The sequence below is a fragment of the Myodes glareolus genome, chromosome 5, assembly GCF_982192425.1.
Source record: "Myodes glareolus chromosome 5, mMyoGla1.1, whole genome shotgun sequence".
In the NCBI taxonomy this organism is placed as follows: Eukaryota; Metazoa; Chordata; class Mammalia; order Rodentia; family Cricetidae; genus Myodes; species Myodes glareolus.
In genome coordinates, this window is record NC_142030.1 from 89,870,474 (window position 1) to 89,886,927 (window position 16,454).

General features: G+C 50.4%; 1 protein-coding gene and 1 long non-coding RNA gene across 5 annotated transcripts in view; one reads left to right on the top strand and one right to left on the bottom strand.

Annotated features, from left to right (window-relative positions):
• Nucleotides 1-1,987: 1,987 nt before the first annotated feature.
• LOC146894985 (uncharacterized) lies at nucleotides 1,988-6,992 on the bottom strand. The gene is made up of 3 exons (XR_015001429.2): nucleotides 6,894-6,992; nucleotides 3,769-3,928; nucleotides 1,988-3,138 (listed from the first exon to the last, which is right to left on the bottom strand). It is a non-coding gene; the product is annotated as an uncharacterized LOC146894985 (long non-coding RNA).
• Adora1 (adenosine A1 receptor) overlaps nucleotides 6,381-16,454 on the top strand; it is a 35,378-nt gene continuing 25,304 nt past the window's right edge. Inside the window, exons 1-2 of one of the 4 annotated variants that reach the window (XM_048430800.3) lie at nucleotides 6,381-6,600; nucleotides 7,389-7,820. In XM_048430800.3, the coding sequence (XP_048286757.1) occupies nucleotides 7,480-7,820 (341 nt within the window). In that variant the 5' untranslated portion in view covers nucleotides 6,381-6,600; nucleotides 7,389-7,479. Of the gene's footprint in view, nucleotides 6,601-6,982; nucleotides 7,821-16,454 lie in introns of those variants that run through there. The other 3 variants (XM_048430798.3, XM_048430797.3, XM_048430795.3) reach the window with 3 other exon arrangements.

Consider the following 16,454-nt stretch of genomic DNA (forward strand, 5'->3'; position numbering starts at 1 on the left):
ACGCAGAGGCGGTGTGGAGAGTTTGGCCTGTGCTCAGCATCCCTTCCTCTGATTCATCTCGTTATGTCGTCTTCACCGAAGCTGGGAGCATGCTCAGATCTCCCCGCTGCTAAAACCAACCTCTTTTTGACCTCCTTCTCCTGCAGCTAACCATCCATCTTTTGTTCTTTTCCCTGCCGAGCTCTTTCAAAGACTAGTCTGCATCCACGACTTCCACCGTGAACTAACTGCGGCAGCTTTAACCCCTCAGAGGCCCTCACACACCCATGAGGATTCTTCCAGGTCTCCATTCCCTTCCTGTCACCCAAGTATGACTGCTTCCCTCTCAGGCTGCTCGGCGTCTCTCTTCCCGAAATGCCTCCACTCCCCTCTGGCAGCTTTCCCTCCCGGTTCTAGGAGCCACAGCCTAGCTTACTTGCACCATTTCTTCAGCAATTCCCCTCCTCCCCACCCCCCACTCCCAGGGGGAGTCTTCTTCCCCAAAGTTTTTATTCCCAGTTGGACAGAGATGACCAGATTCCTGTTCACACTCTTGGTCTTTCCAGAATCCCACAGGAACCCTGTAGGGCCACATCTCACTTGATCTCCCCCTTGTCTGCACTGTCAGTGTCTCTTTCATCTGCCATCACAGTCTCCCCTGGACCATCTCTACCTTTTTGCCCTTCCTTGGTTGCTGTGCTTGGGCAACCACTGAGCCCAGGAGGCCTCTCATGCAACATCTGCTTATCGTCTCTGTTCCCACCGTCTCCTCTCCTGTTCGGTTTCAGACGGTCTTTGACCAAGACTGCTGACATCTCCAGCCTCCACCACCTCCTTCCAGGCCCTTTGGATTGTTTCTCTAAGTTAGTTTGGGTTAGACCAAAGTTCAGTAGCACAGTATTTGCCAAACATGCATAGGCACCACTTCAATCCCCAGAACCATAAGAAACAAAGTAGCGGCTTCCAGGTCCTTCCGTGCCGTTCAAAATCCTTGAGAGCTTTCAAATACCAACAAAGTAGGCTATGGTTGATTATTTTACATTCTGAGATGCACTTTCATTTTAACAAGAGAGACAGAGCTGCTATTTCTCCTCCAGGATAAGAGAACTGGAGTCAGGGAATGTGGGGGTACTTTTGGGCTTGCCCATGCTAAAGGTGGAGCTGAGACCTCTGACACTACTGGTGCCCCCACCCTGGAGGTTTGGTCACTGTCACTATGCTGCCCAGACCCCATCAAGCCCCTCATCTTCCCCCAAGATATAGCAAACGCTTTGTACCTTCAAACTGTTTGTTTTGTCTACTCACAAAGGTCCTTCCCACGCCACCTGTCTTTCTCCACAAACACAGGCCATCCTGCCCCTCCTCAGGCCCAGGCTCAACTTGATTTCGCTGGAAACCGTCCAGCCAGTGCCTGCTCAGGAAGCTCCCTGCCTAGTCTGTGGCACCTGGAACATGCAACCTTGAGCTCTAGCAGATTCTGTGTACGACACACACACCCTTCACAGTGGGTTTCAGGCAGCACAGCCGAGTAAATGAAGCGGGCTGCTGAGGCTCTCCTTCAGGGAGATCTCATCCCTCCCTGAGCCTAGGACACCTTTGTGGTCCAGTTCCAGTCTCAGCCACACACGGCTTCATTTGAGCCTTGCTAAGCTTTGACTTGTTGGCGATTTGGAGCTAAGAGCTTCAGTTTTGCTACCTCCTAGGTGTGTAGTGAGCAGTTCAGAGATGCTGTCTGTGGGGAAATCTTTCCTGAGGGCCAAACTGCCATACATTTGGGTGAGGCCTTTCTTGTGCTATCGGCATGGGTCCCTGGCTCCCACAGGATGTGTTTATATCCTGTCTCCCTTCCTGGTGAGATGGAGAGAGTTGGAAGCCGAGGACTGTTGGAGAAAGGTTGCTTGTTGGTTCCTGGCCGCCTGGCTAGTTTAGACCCGAAATAATCACACAGAAACTGTATTAATTAAATCACTGCTTGGCACATTAGCTCTAGCTTCTTATTGGATAACTCTTATATTAATTTAACCCATTTTTATTAATCTATATATCACCATGTGGCTGTGGCTTACTGGGTAAAGTTCCCAGCGTTTGTCTCCGGTGGCTCCAAGGCTTCTCTCTCACTCCACCCTTCTTTCTCCCAGCATACAGCCTAGCTTTCTCCTAGTTCTGTTCTTCCCTGCCATAGGATCAAAGCAGTTCTTTATTCATTAACCAATAAAAGTCAGAGGACTCTCTCTGCCCTCTGAGACCTTGGCAGATGGGACCCAAAGCTCACTTCACCTCCTGGCTCCTCCCCAGTTCTCAGTTATGCCCTGACTTACAGGGAGGTTTGGGTAAATTTATTCCATTTCTGGGTTTCACTTCTCTGATCTGTCCATGGAAGCATTTGGTTAAAACTCAAATATTCATTTTTTTCCACATGGCTTATAAAATCTGTGTTCAAACTGAGTCATACAACAAACAAATGAAAGCAATGGCACATATGTAAAATGGAATTCTGCCTAAAGCAGAAACGGTTCCCCCAAGACCCTAAGGAACCCCGATCCTTCTCCCTCACCTCGGGGCCCTTCTGCCAAGTTCCTGGGTGTCTTTAGTGTGTCAGGATCCCCACATGAGAGGGCATGACCTTCCTTCCCTCCACTGCCTTTGCTGTTCCACCCTGCAGAAGCTGGGGGTGGGAAAGACTGAGGTCGGAAGTCAGAGGTCAGAGGCTTGCCCTCATCCTCCCAGGGAGAACTATATGCGGGGGACATTGTGCTTATGTCTGTGACCTTTATCTGGAGGTTCCTGCCTATCCAAGCCTACCCTCTGATATGTAGAAGGGGCTTCTTAGCTGTCGCTGAGTGGAAAAAGGTGAATGAATGACAATGTGGGTTAAAAAGAAATGACCTCAGCCTCTTTCTCAGGCAGCTGGAAAGGGGAGAGAGGGAGGAAGAGACCTTTATGACTTGTTTTCAAAGGCAGAGCACTGTGAGACTGGAAAAGAAGGGAGCTTCCAGGGAATCACCACCAGGATGGATAGAACTGGAGTGGGGCAGCATGCTCCCCTGCTATCCTGCAGTCTCTTTGTCCTGACTTCCGTTCTTATCCAGGGCTTCTTGTGCATGCGGCGCCCAGAACAACGCTGAAAACCATTTCATAGGAACCAGAATAATCTGCCTGCTGGAAGAGAATAGAAATATATATATATAATATATATATTATATATCACATATATAATATTATATATCATATATATAATATATATATCCTTTGTTTCTTTTTTCCTTTCCTTTCTTTTCTTTCTTTCTTTCTTTTTTTTTTTTTTTTTTTTTTTTGATTTTCGAGACAGGGTTTCTCCGTAGTTCTTGGTGCCTGTCCTGGAACTAGCTCTTGTAGACCAGGCTGGCCTTGAACTCACAGGGATCCGCCTGCCTCTTCCTTCCCAAGTGCTGGAATTAAAGGCGTGCGCCACCACCGCCCGGCTCCTTTCTTTTTCTATTTCTTTTCTTTCTTGGCACAGGGAAGGAAACAGAGGACTTCTTGCATTCTAAGCTGTACCCTACTATTGAACTTTACCCCCAGCCTGAGAAGTCTTTGGTGTTTTGAGACAGAGTCTCACCAGGTAACCCAGGCTGGCCAGAAGCTCACTATATCACCCAGGCTAATCTTGAACTCCTGATCCTCCAGCCTAAGCCGTCTCAGAGCTGAGGAAACAGATATGTGCTGCCATGCCTCGCTTTGGAGGAGACTCCTAAGACCTCATGCATTCCCCAGGCTCTTCCAAGAGTCAACCTAAACCTTGACACCTACCTGTTCTCTCCTTGTTGGTGTCCCCAAGGGTGGGTAGGCTTTGGGGAATTTGGGGGACAATGTGGAGGATTCCAGAAACAAGGTTCAGGGCTGCTGAACAGGGTTGCCTCAGTAGTTTCTCCACCTCTGCCCTCTCTTCCACGCTTACCAGGAAGGACCACTGTGGAGAGACCAGGGCTAGGGAGGCTTAGAAAGAAAAAGACAGGACTGAGAAGAAATTGGGTGAAGACCAGGCCCTGGGACCTTTCCACTTCCTGTGACATTATCTTGTCATGCTTAATAAAAGTTTTCACTTGGGCACCTTTAAGGGCCTTCAAGCCTGGTACCTGTGGGATTTGGTCCCAACATAGCTCCACTATCAGCACAGGGCAGATTTCAGTATTTTGAACTTTGGACTCTCCTTCCCTCCCCTTCTCCCCATTGGTCTGGCACTGCCTGCTTCCTTTTTTTTTTTTTTTCTCCCCATTGGTCTGGCACTGCCTGCTTCCTTTTTTTTTTTTTAAAGATTATATCACAATTTATTTATTTATTTATTTATTTATTTATTTATTTATTTATTGTGTGTGTGTGTGTGTGTGTGTGTGCGCGCGCGCGCCAGTGCACATGTGGAGTTCAGAAGACAACCTTTGGTGAATAGTTCTCTCCATATTGTGGGTCCCTGGCAGCAAGTGCGTTTACCCACTGAGCCATCTTGTTGGCCTTCTGCTTGCCTTTTTAATACACAGTCTGTGCGCAACTCTCCTTAAGCCCGCTTATGCAGTTCTCGTAGCCTTCTAGGAGGTGCTATTCCTGGCCAAGCCATCCTACAGATGAGGAAATCAGGGCTCTGATGGAGGCGTGGAAAGTCAGGGAGGGTCATCTAGTCAGGGATTTGGGGCATGTGTGAAAACCAGCATCACATTTTTGGCACGGCGTCCATCCTAGTCAGTCACTTGGCTCCTCCTGTTCTGCCTCTGTCCTTCCACAGTGTCCTCCTCTCCCTCAGGCCTCTGCCTGCCCCACACTGGGTTAGCCATATGGCTGACTAACAAGAGGCAAATCAAAACTCAAGATAGGATCACAAGTATAACTCAGTTGTAGAATGCTTCGCTAGTGTGCAGGATGTTCTGAGTTCCGTTCCTCAGCACCAAACAAACAGACAAGCAACCAAAACAAGACAAAATAAAAACAAACCAACCAACCAGACCACAACAAAACCCACTCTCTTTGCCCAGCATGGTACTGGATTTTATCTTTAATTCCAGCATTGGGCAAAGAGCTAAAATGACTGCGATCAAGGTCAACCTGGGCTACATAGCAAGTCCTTGTCTTAAAAAATTAAAATTAATTAAAAGAGGAAGACTTTGTGCCTTAAAGGCTTTGAGGCAAGGAAAGAAAGAGTCAAGAGATAGAGATGCCACACAGACCTCAACCTCTTGCTGACAGGGTGTGGGCAGTGGTAGAATGTCAGTTTGCTCTTAGAAGTGGGGAGGAATAGAAGGTAGGCAGGGAGGGCTCTTTAGTGATCAGACGCAGATTTCTGATTCTCTGATGGTGGCAGATGCTGTCTTTCCCACACTGGGCTTCCTCCTCTGAAGACAACTGAGTTGCCCTCACCCTCCCTTTCAGACACAGTTCTGGAGCCTGTTTCCTACTGTGATCTTGCAGCAAATCTCAGCAGAAGCAGTGGCTTTCCCTCCTTATTCTGAGATCCAGCAAGGGAGCAGTGGGGTCTGGTTCCCCCAGCCTCAATGACCCAGCTACTGTGGAGTCCAGGCCCTTCTCCGAGCAAACAGAATTTCTCAGGGTGGGATCTCTATTAAGCACTGCGAGGGAAGGCTTGGGGCTGAGTAGGAGCCTGTGCCTACTGACTGGAAGCAAGCGAGGGAGAACTAGGGGCAGCGTGGGGAGGGCACTGTGCAGTCGCTTGGTTGACTAAGGAGCCTGTAGTCTTTGGCAAGTTCCTTTCCTCTCCCAGCCTGCTTCTTTTTCTGGAACACAAGGGACTGGACTAGATTCTGTGTGGTCTTAGGTGCTAGGGTAAAGGGGAGGAGGAGGAAAAAGAGGGGAAGAAAGGAGTGCCGCAGTGTGGCACTGATGGTGGTGATATGGGGGGTCACTTCTCTGAGCCTCAGGATCCTCATCTGCAAAATGGAAATGCTAAGAGCCTGACAAACCTTCTGAAAGATGGATGAGAAAGGGATATAATGACTCAGGATACCGCCTGCAAAGTAGCCTGTGAGCTGGAAGCCTGTACCTTCCTGACAGTGCAGGCAGGGCTTTCCTGAAGAGAGTAGGTTTTGGGATTAGGGGAGGGGCCGTGCCGCCAACCGTTGGTGGTTGTGGGAGACAGCGGCCTTCTAGAGTCCCGCAGGTGATCAGGGGTCGTTACCGCCCACCCTCCTGCAGCACTGAGAAGAGAGGGAGAGAACACCGGAGGCTGCACCTCCGTACTGTCCCGAGGCCGGATTCATACATCACACCATTGGAGAAGCTCACGTTTTCTCAGCTTTTCTCACACAGAATCACTTCCTTTGTTTAGAGGAGGGGGTAGGGGAGGAGACGGAGGGCGACGAGGGAGGGGCCCGCGGGTGCCGCCGCCACCGCCCCCGCCCCCTCCCCCTCCCGGTGTGCGGAGCCCGATTGTCACTCAGCTCCCGCTCCGGGGGCGACGAAGGCGCTGGCGCCAGAGTGCAGTCTCGGCTGGCTACCATCCCCTTGGACCTAACAGGCTAGCTCTGGGTTCTCCTGGCATCTTCTGAGGGAGCGACTGCCCAAGATTTAGAGATTTGGGGACACTTGACTAAACAGTTCAGGTGGCCAGAAGCTCTGACAGCTTCGGTGTGACCTTGGGTAAGTCTGTGTCTCAGTTCGTGCACCAAGAATGTGCAGGAGAGGGGTGGAGGAAACGACTGGAATTGCCCCCCCCCGCCCCCATGGGGCAGTAGATGGGCAAGGATTCTGAGCTGAAGCGGGACCAGGGACTGTTAAGAGTCAGGATCCAGTGGCGTCCCAGGTGGGTGGGCACCGGGCAGGAAGGCGTGCGCGCAGGCGGGGAATGAGAGCCTGTGGACCCGTCAGGTCCTGGGCTTAGTCCCTCAGATTCATGCCTGCCATCCAGTCCCAGGTACGAAACAGGGCACTACCTCTTTAAAAGCGTCCGGGGCTGAGCCTCTGCTGCACCATGTGATTGCTTGAAAGGCCGGGCTGGGAGCGCAGCGGCGGGAGCCTGGAGAACGATGAGCCGGTGCGCGCACGGTGCCCAGAGCCCAGCCCTGCCCTGCGCGGCTCCGGAAAGCCGCCCGGGGAACTTAGGGCAACGCCTTTGGGACCCCCTGCTGGTTGGCAGTCAGGATGGTGAGCGCCCTGCCTCCGGGTCGGCAGACACCTGTGGGCATTGCGGATGCATAGGGGATCCTTATGGAGTGAGTGTCCTGGGAGCCACCTCACACCTGATACAAAAGCCAGTGGTGGAGTGAGTGTTGCTATTTTAAGTTGCTGAATGGAACCTCTGAGGACAAGGGGAGGGGACAGAGGTTAAGCAGATAGTGAGGCTGAGTGCCTGGCCAGCCTGGGCAGGCACTGCATCTGCTAACTGGGGCACATCTTCGCAGGGCTGCCTATGTCCCCCTCCTTCCCAGGCTGGCATCCCCACTGCAGGCTTCCTGACCACAGGTGCTGGCCTCGTGCCCCAGGGCGCCTGTCTGCTGATGTGCCCAGCGCCTGCCCACCATGCCGCCCTACATCTCAGCCTTCCAGGCTGCCTACATTGGCATCGAGGTGCTCATTGCCTTGGTCTCTGTGCCTGGAAACGTGCTGGTGATTTGGGCTGTGAAGGTGAACCAGGCACTTCGCGATGCCACCTTCTATTTCATCGTATCGCTGGCGGTAGCTGATGTGGCCGTTGGCGCTCTGGTTATCCCACTTGCCATCCTGATCAACATCGGGCCACAGACCTACTTCCACACCTGCCTCATGGTGGCCTGCCCTGTCCTCATCCTCACCCAGAGCTCCATCCTGGCTCTGCTGGCTATTGCTGTGGACCGTTACCTCCGAGTCAAGATCCCTCTCCGGTGAGTTCACAGGAGCCCAAGGTACCCTGTGAAACCCTATGTTGGGTGGTCGGGGGTTGAAGGAGCTAGAGAAGACAGAAGTGCCTAAGCCCCCTCCCTAGTCAGCCAGGTGTTCTCTGGCTGTGGGATCCAGCCCACACTTTGCCTTCCAGGGCTCTGTGTAGGGATGCTTCTCTGAGCACTGTTAAGGGAAGCAGGAGGGGGCTGGGTGACTGGAGACTTTACCATGCTGACGGCACCTATGACCTCAGTGCTGTAGCCTCTGCAGCCAGGGATCCTGAGGCTGCAGGTGGGGCCTGGAGTGGGGTTAGAGCATTTGGAGGGGTCATTAAGACAGGGGACAATGCAAGGTTGGGAATGATCTGGATTCTACAAGTCCCAGGGAGGAAGAGAGCGGAGTGCTAGGGGAGGGTTGAGGGTAGTTAAGGGTGGCACACCAGGGCCAATGGTGCAGGCTGGCTTCCGGAAGACACTCTTTAGCTCCCTTGTTCTGCAGCCGTCTCTGTACCAGCCAGCTCCACCCTCCAGGCTGTCCTGCCGAGCCCAGAGGACTAGTTGCCTCTGCCCAGCTCCCACTCAGGGGATCTCTTTTGCAGGCAGGGGAAATGCTGCTGGCCTTTCTGGTTGTTGCCTGCAGGCCACACCAGAGGAGCTTTTGCTGTTTCTAGGCAGCTTAGGGCGGGTGGCAGTCCTCATCGTGGGGGTGGCGGGCTCCATTTACCTTGAGGTTCCCTGCCCAGGCCTACAAGGCCATAATCTTGGCACCAGGCAGTGCCTGGGTCACCAAGCGCCAGCAAGAACCTGGGCACACTGCCAGGAATGGCTCTGCTGGGACGCTCTTTTGAGTGTGCTTCCCCCTCTTTGAATTCTTGTCACCAGTAGGTCCTCTAACGGTGAGCTTTAGCCATCTCCAGCACCTGACATCCCGTGCAGCTTCCTAGCTCCCATATCTGGGACATGGGGCCGCTGGTCTCACTTGGCAGTTTGCCCGAGCAGGCCTAGGTACCCAGAGTTCTCTAGTTGGTCACATTTATGCACGTTTAACTTTTCCCAACCTCTTTTCACATCACGTGTTCCCTGTGTCCAGCGAGGGAGGTGGAGCGGGAACTGGAAGAGAGGAAGCAAGCTCAGAGGAGCTCCTGGAGCCAGGTGTGGAGAACTTGATTCAACCGAGTTCTCCCCTTGATTCCAGCGCCTAGAACCTTGGTGTCAGCCTCTCGCCCCCACCTCCAACCTCCCTCCCTCACAGTCACCAAGTTTCCCAGGGAAGGTGGGGCGCAGGCTGCTGCTTGTCAGGGAGGAAGGAAACACAGTCCAGAAGCCACACAGGCTCAGCTTCCGAGGGCCTTTCACGCAGCCATTAAACCAGGGTTGTTGCTGGCCCGCACCAGTCAAGCTAGTCTCAAGTCCATTAGATGGGCTGGGCCTCAGAGCCCGACCATTACGACAGCGTGGCCGCATTAGGAATGCACAGAGATGGGCAGACAGAGGGAGGCTGCTTGAGAAACTCTGCCTGCTGAGTGGGTGCCAATGCCTGTCCTCGGACGGCAGAGGTCACAGACTTCGGAATGTGTCCTCCTTACCCTGTGGGCCTGGGGAATGGAGGTGGCCATGCTGGTGGAATTGCAGGCACATTCCCCCCCCCCCAGAGGCAGATGCTGTTGCTTTGAAGCTGGGGCAGTTGGAGCACAGTCCTCTGAGAATTGAGGGTGGGCACAAGTGGGGTGTAATACAGGCTTGGTGATTTGACAAGAGAGCCACCTATTTAACCTCTTGAAGCTTTAATTTCTTCTTCTATAAAAGAGGACAGAAATAATAGTATGACTGCCTGGGGTTCCTGGAAGAATATATAGCAATTAGTATTATGCCTGATATATTGTGTGCAGGCTGTAAATGAGAAGTTTAACTTCATTATTAATATATGGCTTGAACTGGGGCTGGGCAGGCAAGCTCTGATTCCCCAATCCAAACATGTGTCCTCTTAAATGGACACATGCACACACATTCCAAGAAGGTGTCAGAGAACTGTTAAGTTATAGCTGCACATGATTTCCCTCCCCAAATGGACTGCCAGTGCCTCAAAGGCAATAGCCTGGACAGCGATCACATCTTGTCTGTCTCCATGAGTTACCCAGAGTGTCCAGCAACAATGTGTAGCCCTTGGCACTCCATAAATGTTGATTAAAACCACTGGATTTCCTGAGCACGTGGGTGAGTCCCAAGCAGGCTTTTCAGGGGTCTAGCCTCCATCTTTCTTGCTGTAGACTACTGTCCCCGTTCTGCTTTGGAGCTCTGCCCAGAGCTGTCCCCACTTGCTTGGCAGTGCACCTGGGAGTGTCCTGCCCTGTGGAAAAGAACCTTCTCTTAAGTTAAGGGCTAGCTTCTAAACGAGGCTCCGGGCCACGACATCGACTACTCTAGGTCCAGGCCTGTCACTGCCCAGGTACCCTGTAGGAGGTACAGAATGCTCTGTATCCTTCTGGTGACAGGAGTCAGTAAAATGCCAGACTTTAGAACCTGCAGGCACCTGGCTCCTTGCCTTGATATGCTAGGCAAAGGTTAATGTGGCCCTGGGCCCCCAAAATAATGCCTCTGAGTGTTGAAGAGGTGTATCTAGACATCTGAATATAGGAGTCAATCAGGCCTTCGTAGAGCAAGGATTAGGTTGGTCCGTAAACCACAGGTTTTATTTCTTTCCACATAGCTGCAAATTGAGGGAGAAAAGAGATTCACCTCGTATAATGTGACCCATCTGTGTTTCGAAGTTGAGATAGTTGATTGTCAATCATTTGTGGCCTATTACATGCTGCACGCCACCCACCCACGCTTGTAATTGAGAAGCCAGCCCCCTTACTCCTAGGTCCAGGGTCTCTTCAATATCCATCCTCCTACCCCCTCACCCAGGACTGTCTTGGTACTCTGCAATAATTTTGAGGCTGCTTCAGGGTGCTCCCTGTTTCTGTGAGAGGGTTGTCCTCAGCTCGATGGGTTGCAGTGAAGTGAACTGTGGTGGGGGTTTGGGGGTTAGACCTGAGTTTGAGCCTTGCTGTGTTACCAGGAAACTGTGCAGCCCTGGAAGTGATTCAGCCTTCCCAAACTTTTCTCTCTGCCGTAAGCATGCTTGGATCCAAGGTCACCGAGGTTCCTTTTAGCTCTATCTCTCTGTGGTTCTTCCTCCTCCTGGTTCCTGCCAATGCTGTCTTGGGATCCCGGGCAGGTTTTGTGTTGGGTTTTTCCACTCCTAGTGATTGATCATGTGGTAACTATGTTTTGTTTTGTGTGTATTTTATTCCATTGACCACGCGTAGCCTCTGAGTAGTGGAGGTTACTGCCAGCTTCATTCTTCAGATAAACTGGGATTAGGAACTTGAAAGATTCAATAATTCTCCTAGACAAATCACTGGTCAGGAGCAGAATCCAGGCCCACTATCAGACACTTTTTATCTGTGAGCCCAGTGCACATGCATGGACCTAAAGCGGTGGATTCGTCGGATGTAGGCCCTGGTTTCCCCAAAGCTGTCATCAGATCCTTTGCCCCTTCTTACTTTTGCCAGTGTTTGTGCATTCTGCTTGGCTCACACTCAGCGCCTTCCCCTCCCCTCCACTCTAGTGGGCAGTTGAGTCCCTGGGAAGCCCTACTGCACCACGGCTGGAGACTTGTCTGGAAGGTTAAATATGCTGGGTTGAGCTTGGGGGAAGAGAAACCTGCTAGATTGAGATGTGTTTGCTTTCAACTGCTGCCTTACCAGCCCCTGATATGGTCAGGGTTTTGTTTATGTATTTATTTGACAACTGAAATGACTCTTGCACTACCAACACCCCAGCTGCCATCTGTGACCTCTGTGTCCCAGGACAGGTGCTCTGGGTCTCCATCTGCTTTCAGGAGAAGCAGGGTGTCTTCAGATGCACAGCCTGAGGTGTTAGTCATAGGCTAGAGTGCACGAGGCACAAAAGCAGCCAGAGGATCTGTGGAGAGACAATCAAGGACCAGGGAAGCGGGGGCTTGTTCAGGGTCATAGGGCTGGGAACTCGATGCTCTTCCCAAATCAGACTCTTCTCAGCCTGGAAAAGAGAATGCAGCTTCAGTGGACAGGGTCAGTGGAAGAGTGGTAGACTGTGGGGTCTGGTGGAGGTGGCTTTGTGTTTGTGTTGGGGCAGCCTGTAGGTGCTTACAGGTTCAGCTAGAGGTAGCTGAACCAAGACACATGGCTTTCCCGGCAGAAGTGTCTGGGTGTATGGCACCCCTTGTCCCATATTGGGATGGCCTCCAAAAAGCCGTGTGTGTGTGTGTGTGTGTGTGTGTGTGTGTGTGTGTGTGTGTGTGTGTGTATGGGGGCAGCTTGCTCAGGTGTTAGCTCTGTTGAAGCAGGGGGATGACTAAGGTGGGCTTGTAGAGAAACCCACCCATCCTGGGTTCTGAGTGAAGCCTTAGGGGCTACACCCTGATGGTTGGTGTTTATTTGAGAGCCTCAAAGCACCATGCTGATTGCGAGGAATGTGGCGAAGAATAAAGACGCCAAAGCCACCAGTGCCTCTTCCACCTACAGAGGACGACTGTTAACATTTGGTGTTCCAGAAAATTTTTCCACACACATGTATATATTTAGCTACATTATTTTTGCATATGGCAAGTATCTATCTATATATGGTTTTAAACCCTATTTTCTCACTTAACATTACATTACAAACATTTCCACATATCAACTAAAATGATTTTGTGGGGGCTTTTTATGACAGTATAAGGTTGTAATATTATTCATTTTTTAGGTTTCAGCTAAAATAGCCTAACCTCAAGTAATCCACCTCTTGCTCCTGCCAGCCAGGTTTCCTTTGTCTGTTATATTCTCAGCCTGGATGTGAGCCTTCTTCCATTTTACTTCAGGCTCAGGGAGTTTTCTATTTAAAACCTTTCTCTGGGGGTCTGGGTAGCCCCAGAGTTCCCGGACACTCTGCTTGTGCACTCAGGTGCTGTCCATGTCTCACCTGGAATAGACATGCTGTAACTTCTTTGGGATAAATTTAACATTTGGGTAGCACAGTTTATTTGTCTACTTTTCAGTAGGTGTCTAATTAGAGTACTATATTATTATTATTATTTTAAAAAACTACCTCAGGGGCTGGGGAGATGGATGACTCAACTGGTAAGGGCCCTTGCTGGCAAGCCTGGTGGCCTAAATTCAATCCCTAAGGCATACGTAGTGGAAGGAAAGAATGAACTCCTGAAAGCTGGTTTGTATGTAATCTGACCTCCACACAGGCGAGTACTCCAACACCCCCCACACACACACGGTGGGGGAAGATAATGAATGAACAACAAATATAAATTTAAATGAAGATATCAGACAACAAAAGCCAAAACACCTCACTGATTCACACTGTTTCAAGGGTCAGAGCTAAGGCCTAGAACCCTGGACTGGAAATCCCAGTACTAGCTTACCTCTGTCCAGAAGTGTTGCCATATGAGGCTAAATATCTCCCAACTCCCTCATCCTTCCTCCTCCACTGCTTTCCCCATTTCACCCACACTGCAACTTCCCAGGAGGCTTCTGGTGTTCCTCATCCTGTATGTTCTTCTGGGCTAGCGGGGCAGGACTGTACAGACTCAGGAGCTAGTCCTCAATATCCAGTCTCTGTTGCTTGATGCTTGGCCATGCTCTTTCTTTGCCTTTTATTGAGGAGAGCAGTCCCCAGAATGAAGGGCTTGGCCTGTGGTCTTTCTTGTTGGCCCTGTTGGGCAGGAGGGTTTAATACAAGGGACAGCACTGAGAGGAAGGAGGCTGACACACACACAGCTCCTGGGGCTGGGAATCTCCTTTAGCTTGAGCCTCTTTGCTAGAGCCCAGAAGGGTTTGCCAGTTGTTACAGAGCAAAGACAGTGGGAGAGGGAGAAGAAGAGGTGGCAGGGGTGTGGGACCTGCCATCCCATCCCTCCTTGCAAACCCTGGCTTGAAGGTGGACAAGGAACTGGGACAGCTGGAGAAGACCCTTAACCCCAAAGAATAGATTTCAGTAACTTCTCTTGCCTAGCAGTCTTTACTGACAAGATCACAGGGGTGTGAGGTTGGGGCGGGGCAGTGCTAGGCACATCACTGGGCTGCAGGCATGGTTAGGTGTGCAACCTGGTCCACTCTGCCTGGGAACTCTCAGCCATCATCAAGAATATGGCTTCCTGCAGACCAAGCTTGCCTTGGAGAGATTCCTGACCTCCTCTGTCAGGAGTTGGGATGGCAGGTATCTGATGTCCAGCAAGCATCAGTACTTGATCTGGAAGCCCATCCATATTCCACAGTCACTTCTTCAGGCCCGGCCATGTGGGAAGTTACCCTTGGGACTTCTTCCTGGTGCTTGCTCTAAGAACTTGTCTGACTTCTGAGAAAGAAGGATGACTGGTCATTCTCACTTGTTCTTATCCAGAACTCTAAGATATATATATATATATATATATATATATATATATATATATATATATATATATATATATATTCCAGTCATTCACAACCCTTCTGATGCTTTGACCCTTTAATACAGTCCACATAATGTGATGACTCCCAGCCATAAAATTACCTTTTTTGGCTAGTTTATAACTGTAATTTTGCTACTTTCATGAATCATAATGTAAATATCTGTTTTCTGATGGCCTTAGGTGACCCCTGTGAAAGGGTCATTACACTCCCAGAGGGGTTGTGACCCCACAGATTGAAAACCACCGATCTAGTGACTCATTCATCTATATAGTCATTCATTCCTCAAATGCTCCTCAACTGTCGCGTGTGTACCAGGTGATGCTACAGATACTCAGGATACAGGCCTTTGCGGAGACTGCTTACTTAAAGACTGGTGGACAGATGTCAAATCACAAACAGGAGGGCTTCAATTATGTAGAGTGTTAAAAGGTGAAATGTGCTGTAAAAACAATCCAGGATGAATGAGATTGGGGTAGCCAGGAGAACGGGTTATAAGGTAGACGAGATGGCTTCCCCGAGAAGGTGTCGTTGAGCAAATCTCTGGTGAGGGGACGCACCACACAGACACCCGGAAGACACACGACGCAAGAGGAACAACCAGAACCGAGGCCTGGGGGTAGGAATGTACTCGGATGAGTTTAGGCCTGTGTATTAAGATGCGGTGATAAAGGGAAGCGTGGAAAAGATAAGGAGTGCAGGCTGGCAAATGGCCTGCACCCCTCTGGAAGACTTTTATTTTGAAGGCGATTGGAATCATTTCACATCTCCGAGCAGAGAAGGGGCATCATCTGAGGTCCTGAGGCTCTCCCTTGTGTTGAACTTGTGTTTTAGGGCTAGGGGTGCAAAGCAGACACTGGTCAGGAGCTGTCGCATTGGCTCAGGTGTGAGGGACAGAGGAGGCTAGATTCTGCACGGGGTAGAGGGACTGATGGCAAGGGGGTTGATTCTAAATGTTCGCTCCTAGATTTACTGAAGTAGGACTTTTCTACAGTCAGGGCATATGTTACAAGGATGTAGCTCGGTTAAGTGTGTTATGTGTACTTTCTTAAATACCACTCAGATTGAAATTTAGAACATCCTCTGCATCCTAGAGGGGTCCCTGTGCCTCTCCCAGTCAGTACTCTCCCCAAATAACCACCCCCCTGACTTTTGTCCCTTAGACTTGTTTTGCTTGCTCTTAAGTTTCTATAAACAGAAGCGAGCAGTGCATACCCTTCCGTGTCTGGCTTCCGAAGCCCAGGATGATGGTTGAGCTTCAGGTCTGTTTCTGGGGGAACTCATAGTTCCCTCCTCCTGTTAGAACTCCACTTTATCAATGCACTACAGTCTGCTGAGGTTCTGCACAGAGTGAGAAAGAGCCAGTGGATTTGCGTATGGATTTGATGCTGACTCCTTATCTTCCCCATTTCCATTTTTCACCACCACTCAATACACAGACCTCCCTGGGGTATCCAGACTCAAGTACAGTCCTATCCTAGGGTATTTATTCTAGCTGATTTCCTTGCATGATGTGTCTTCCTGAAGTTTGTGTGTTTTGTCTGCTTATGTCTATAGCTTTACACCAAGATACCTTCTCAAGGAAGCCATCTTGTCTACCTTGTAACCCTTTTTCCCTAGCCCCAACCTAGCCACCTCAATCTCATTTATCCTGGCTTGTTTCTACAGTATATTTTACCTTTACCACTATCCTGTCTTGTGAATTTAGTTATAGATTTAATATGAGGAGGAGTCAAAACAACTGCTTTTCATCCTAAGCCACTGGGAGGATGGAGTTGGTACCATCCAAGGTGGACAAAGCTTCAGGTGAGTCAGGTTTTAGAAGCAAAGGAGTTCAGTCTTAAACACATCGCATGTGGCATGCCTGGACACGGAGAAGTTGGGGGAAAGAGGATATATCAATAAGGAGGCCAAAGAAGAGCCTCAATGGAAGAAGAAAGCATAGAACCAAAAGCTGGATCCTGGAAGCCAGGTGTCGAAGGTATATCAAAGAGAAGCAGACCAGCTCTTCCAAACGATGGTGTGGGAGGAGCTGAGCATCACACAGGGTGGCTAGTTCAGCATGGATGACCGGGACCAGGGCGGTGCCAGTGCAGGGGATGGGTAGAGAGCCTGATTGCAGAAGGTTTCACAAAGAAAGAAGTGGAGTTGAAGGCTACTGCTGGTACAGATT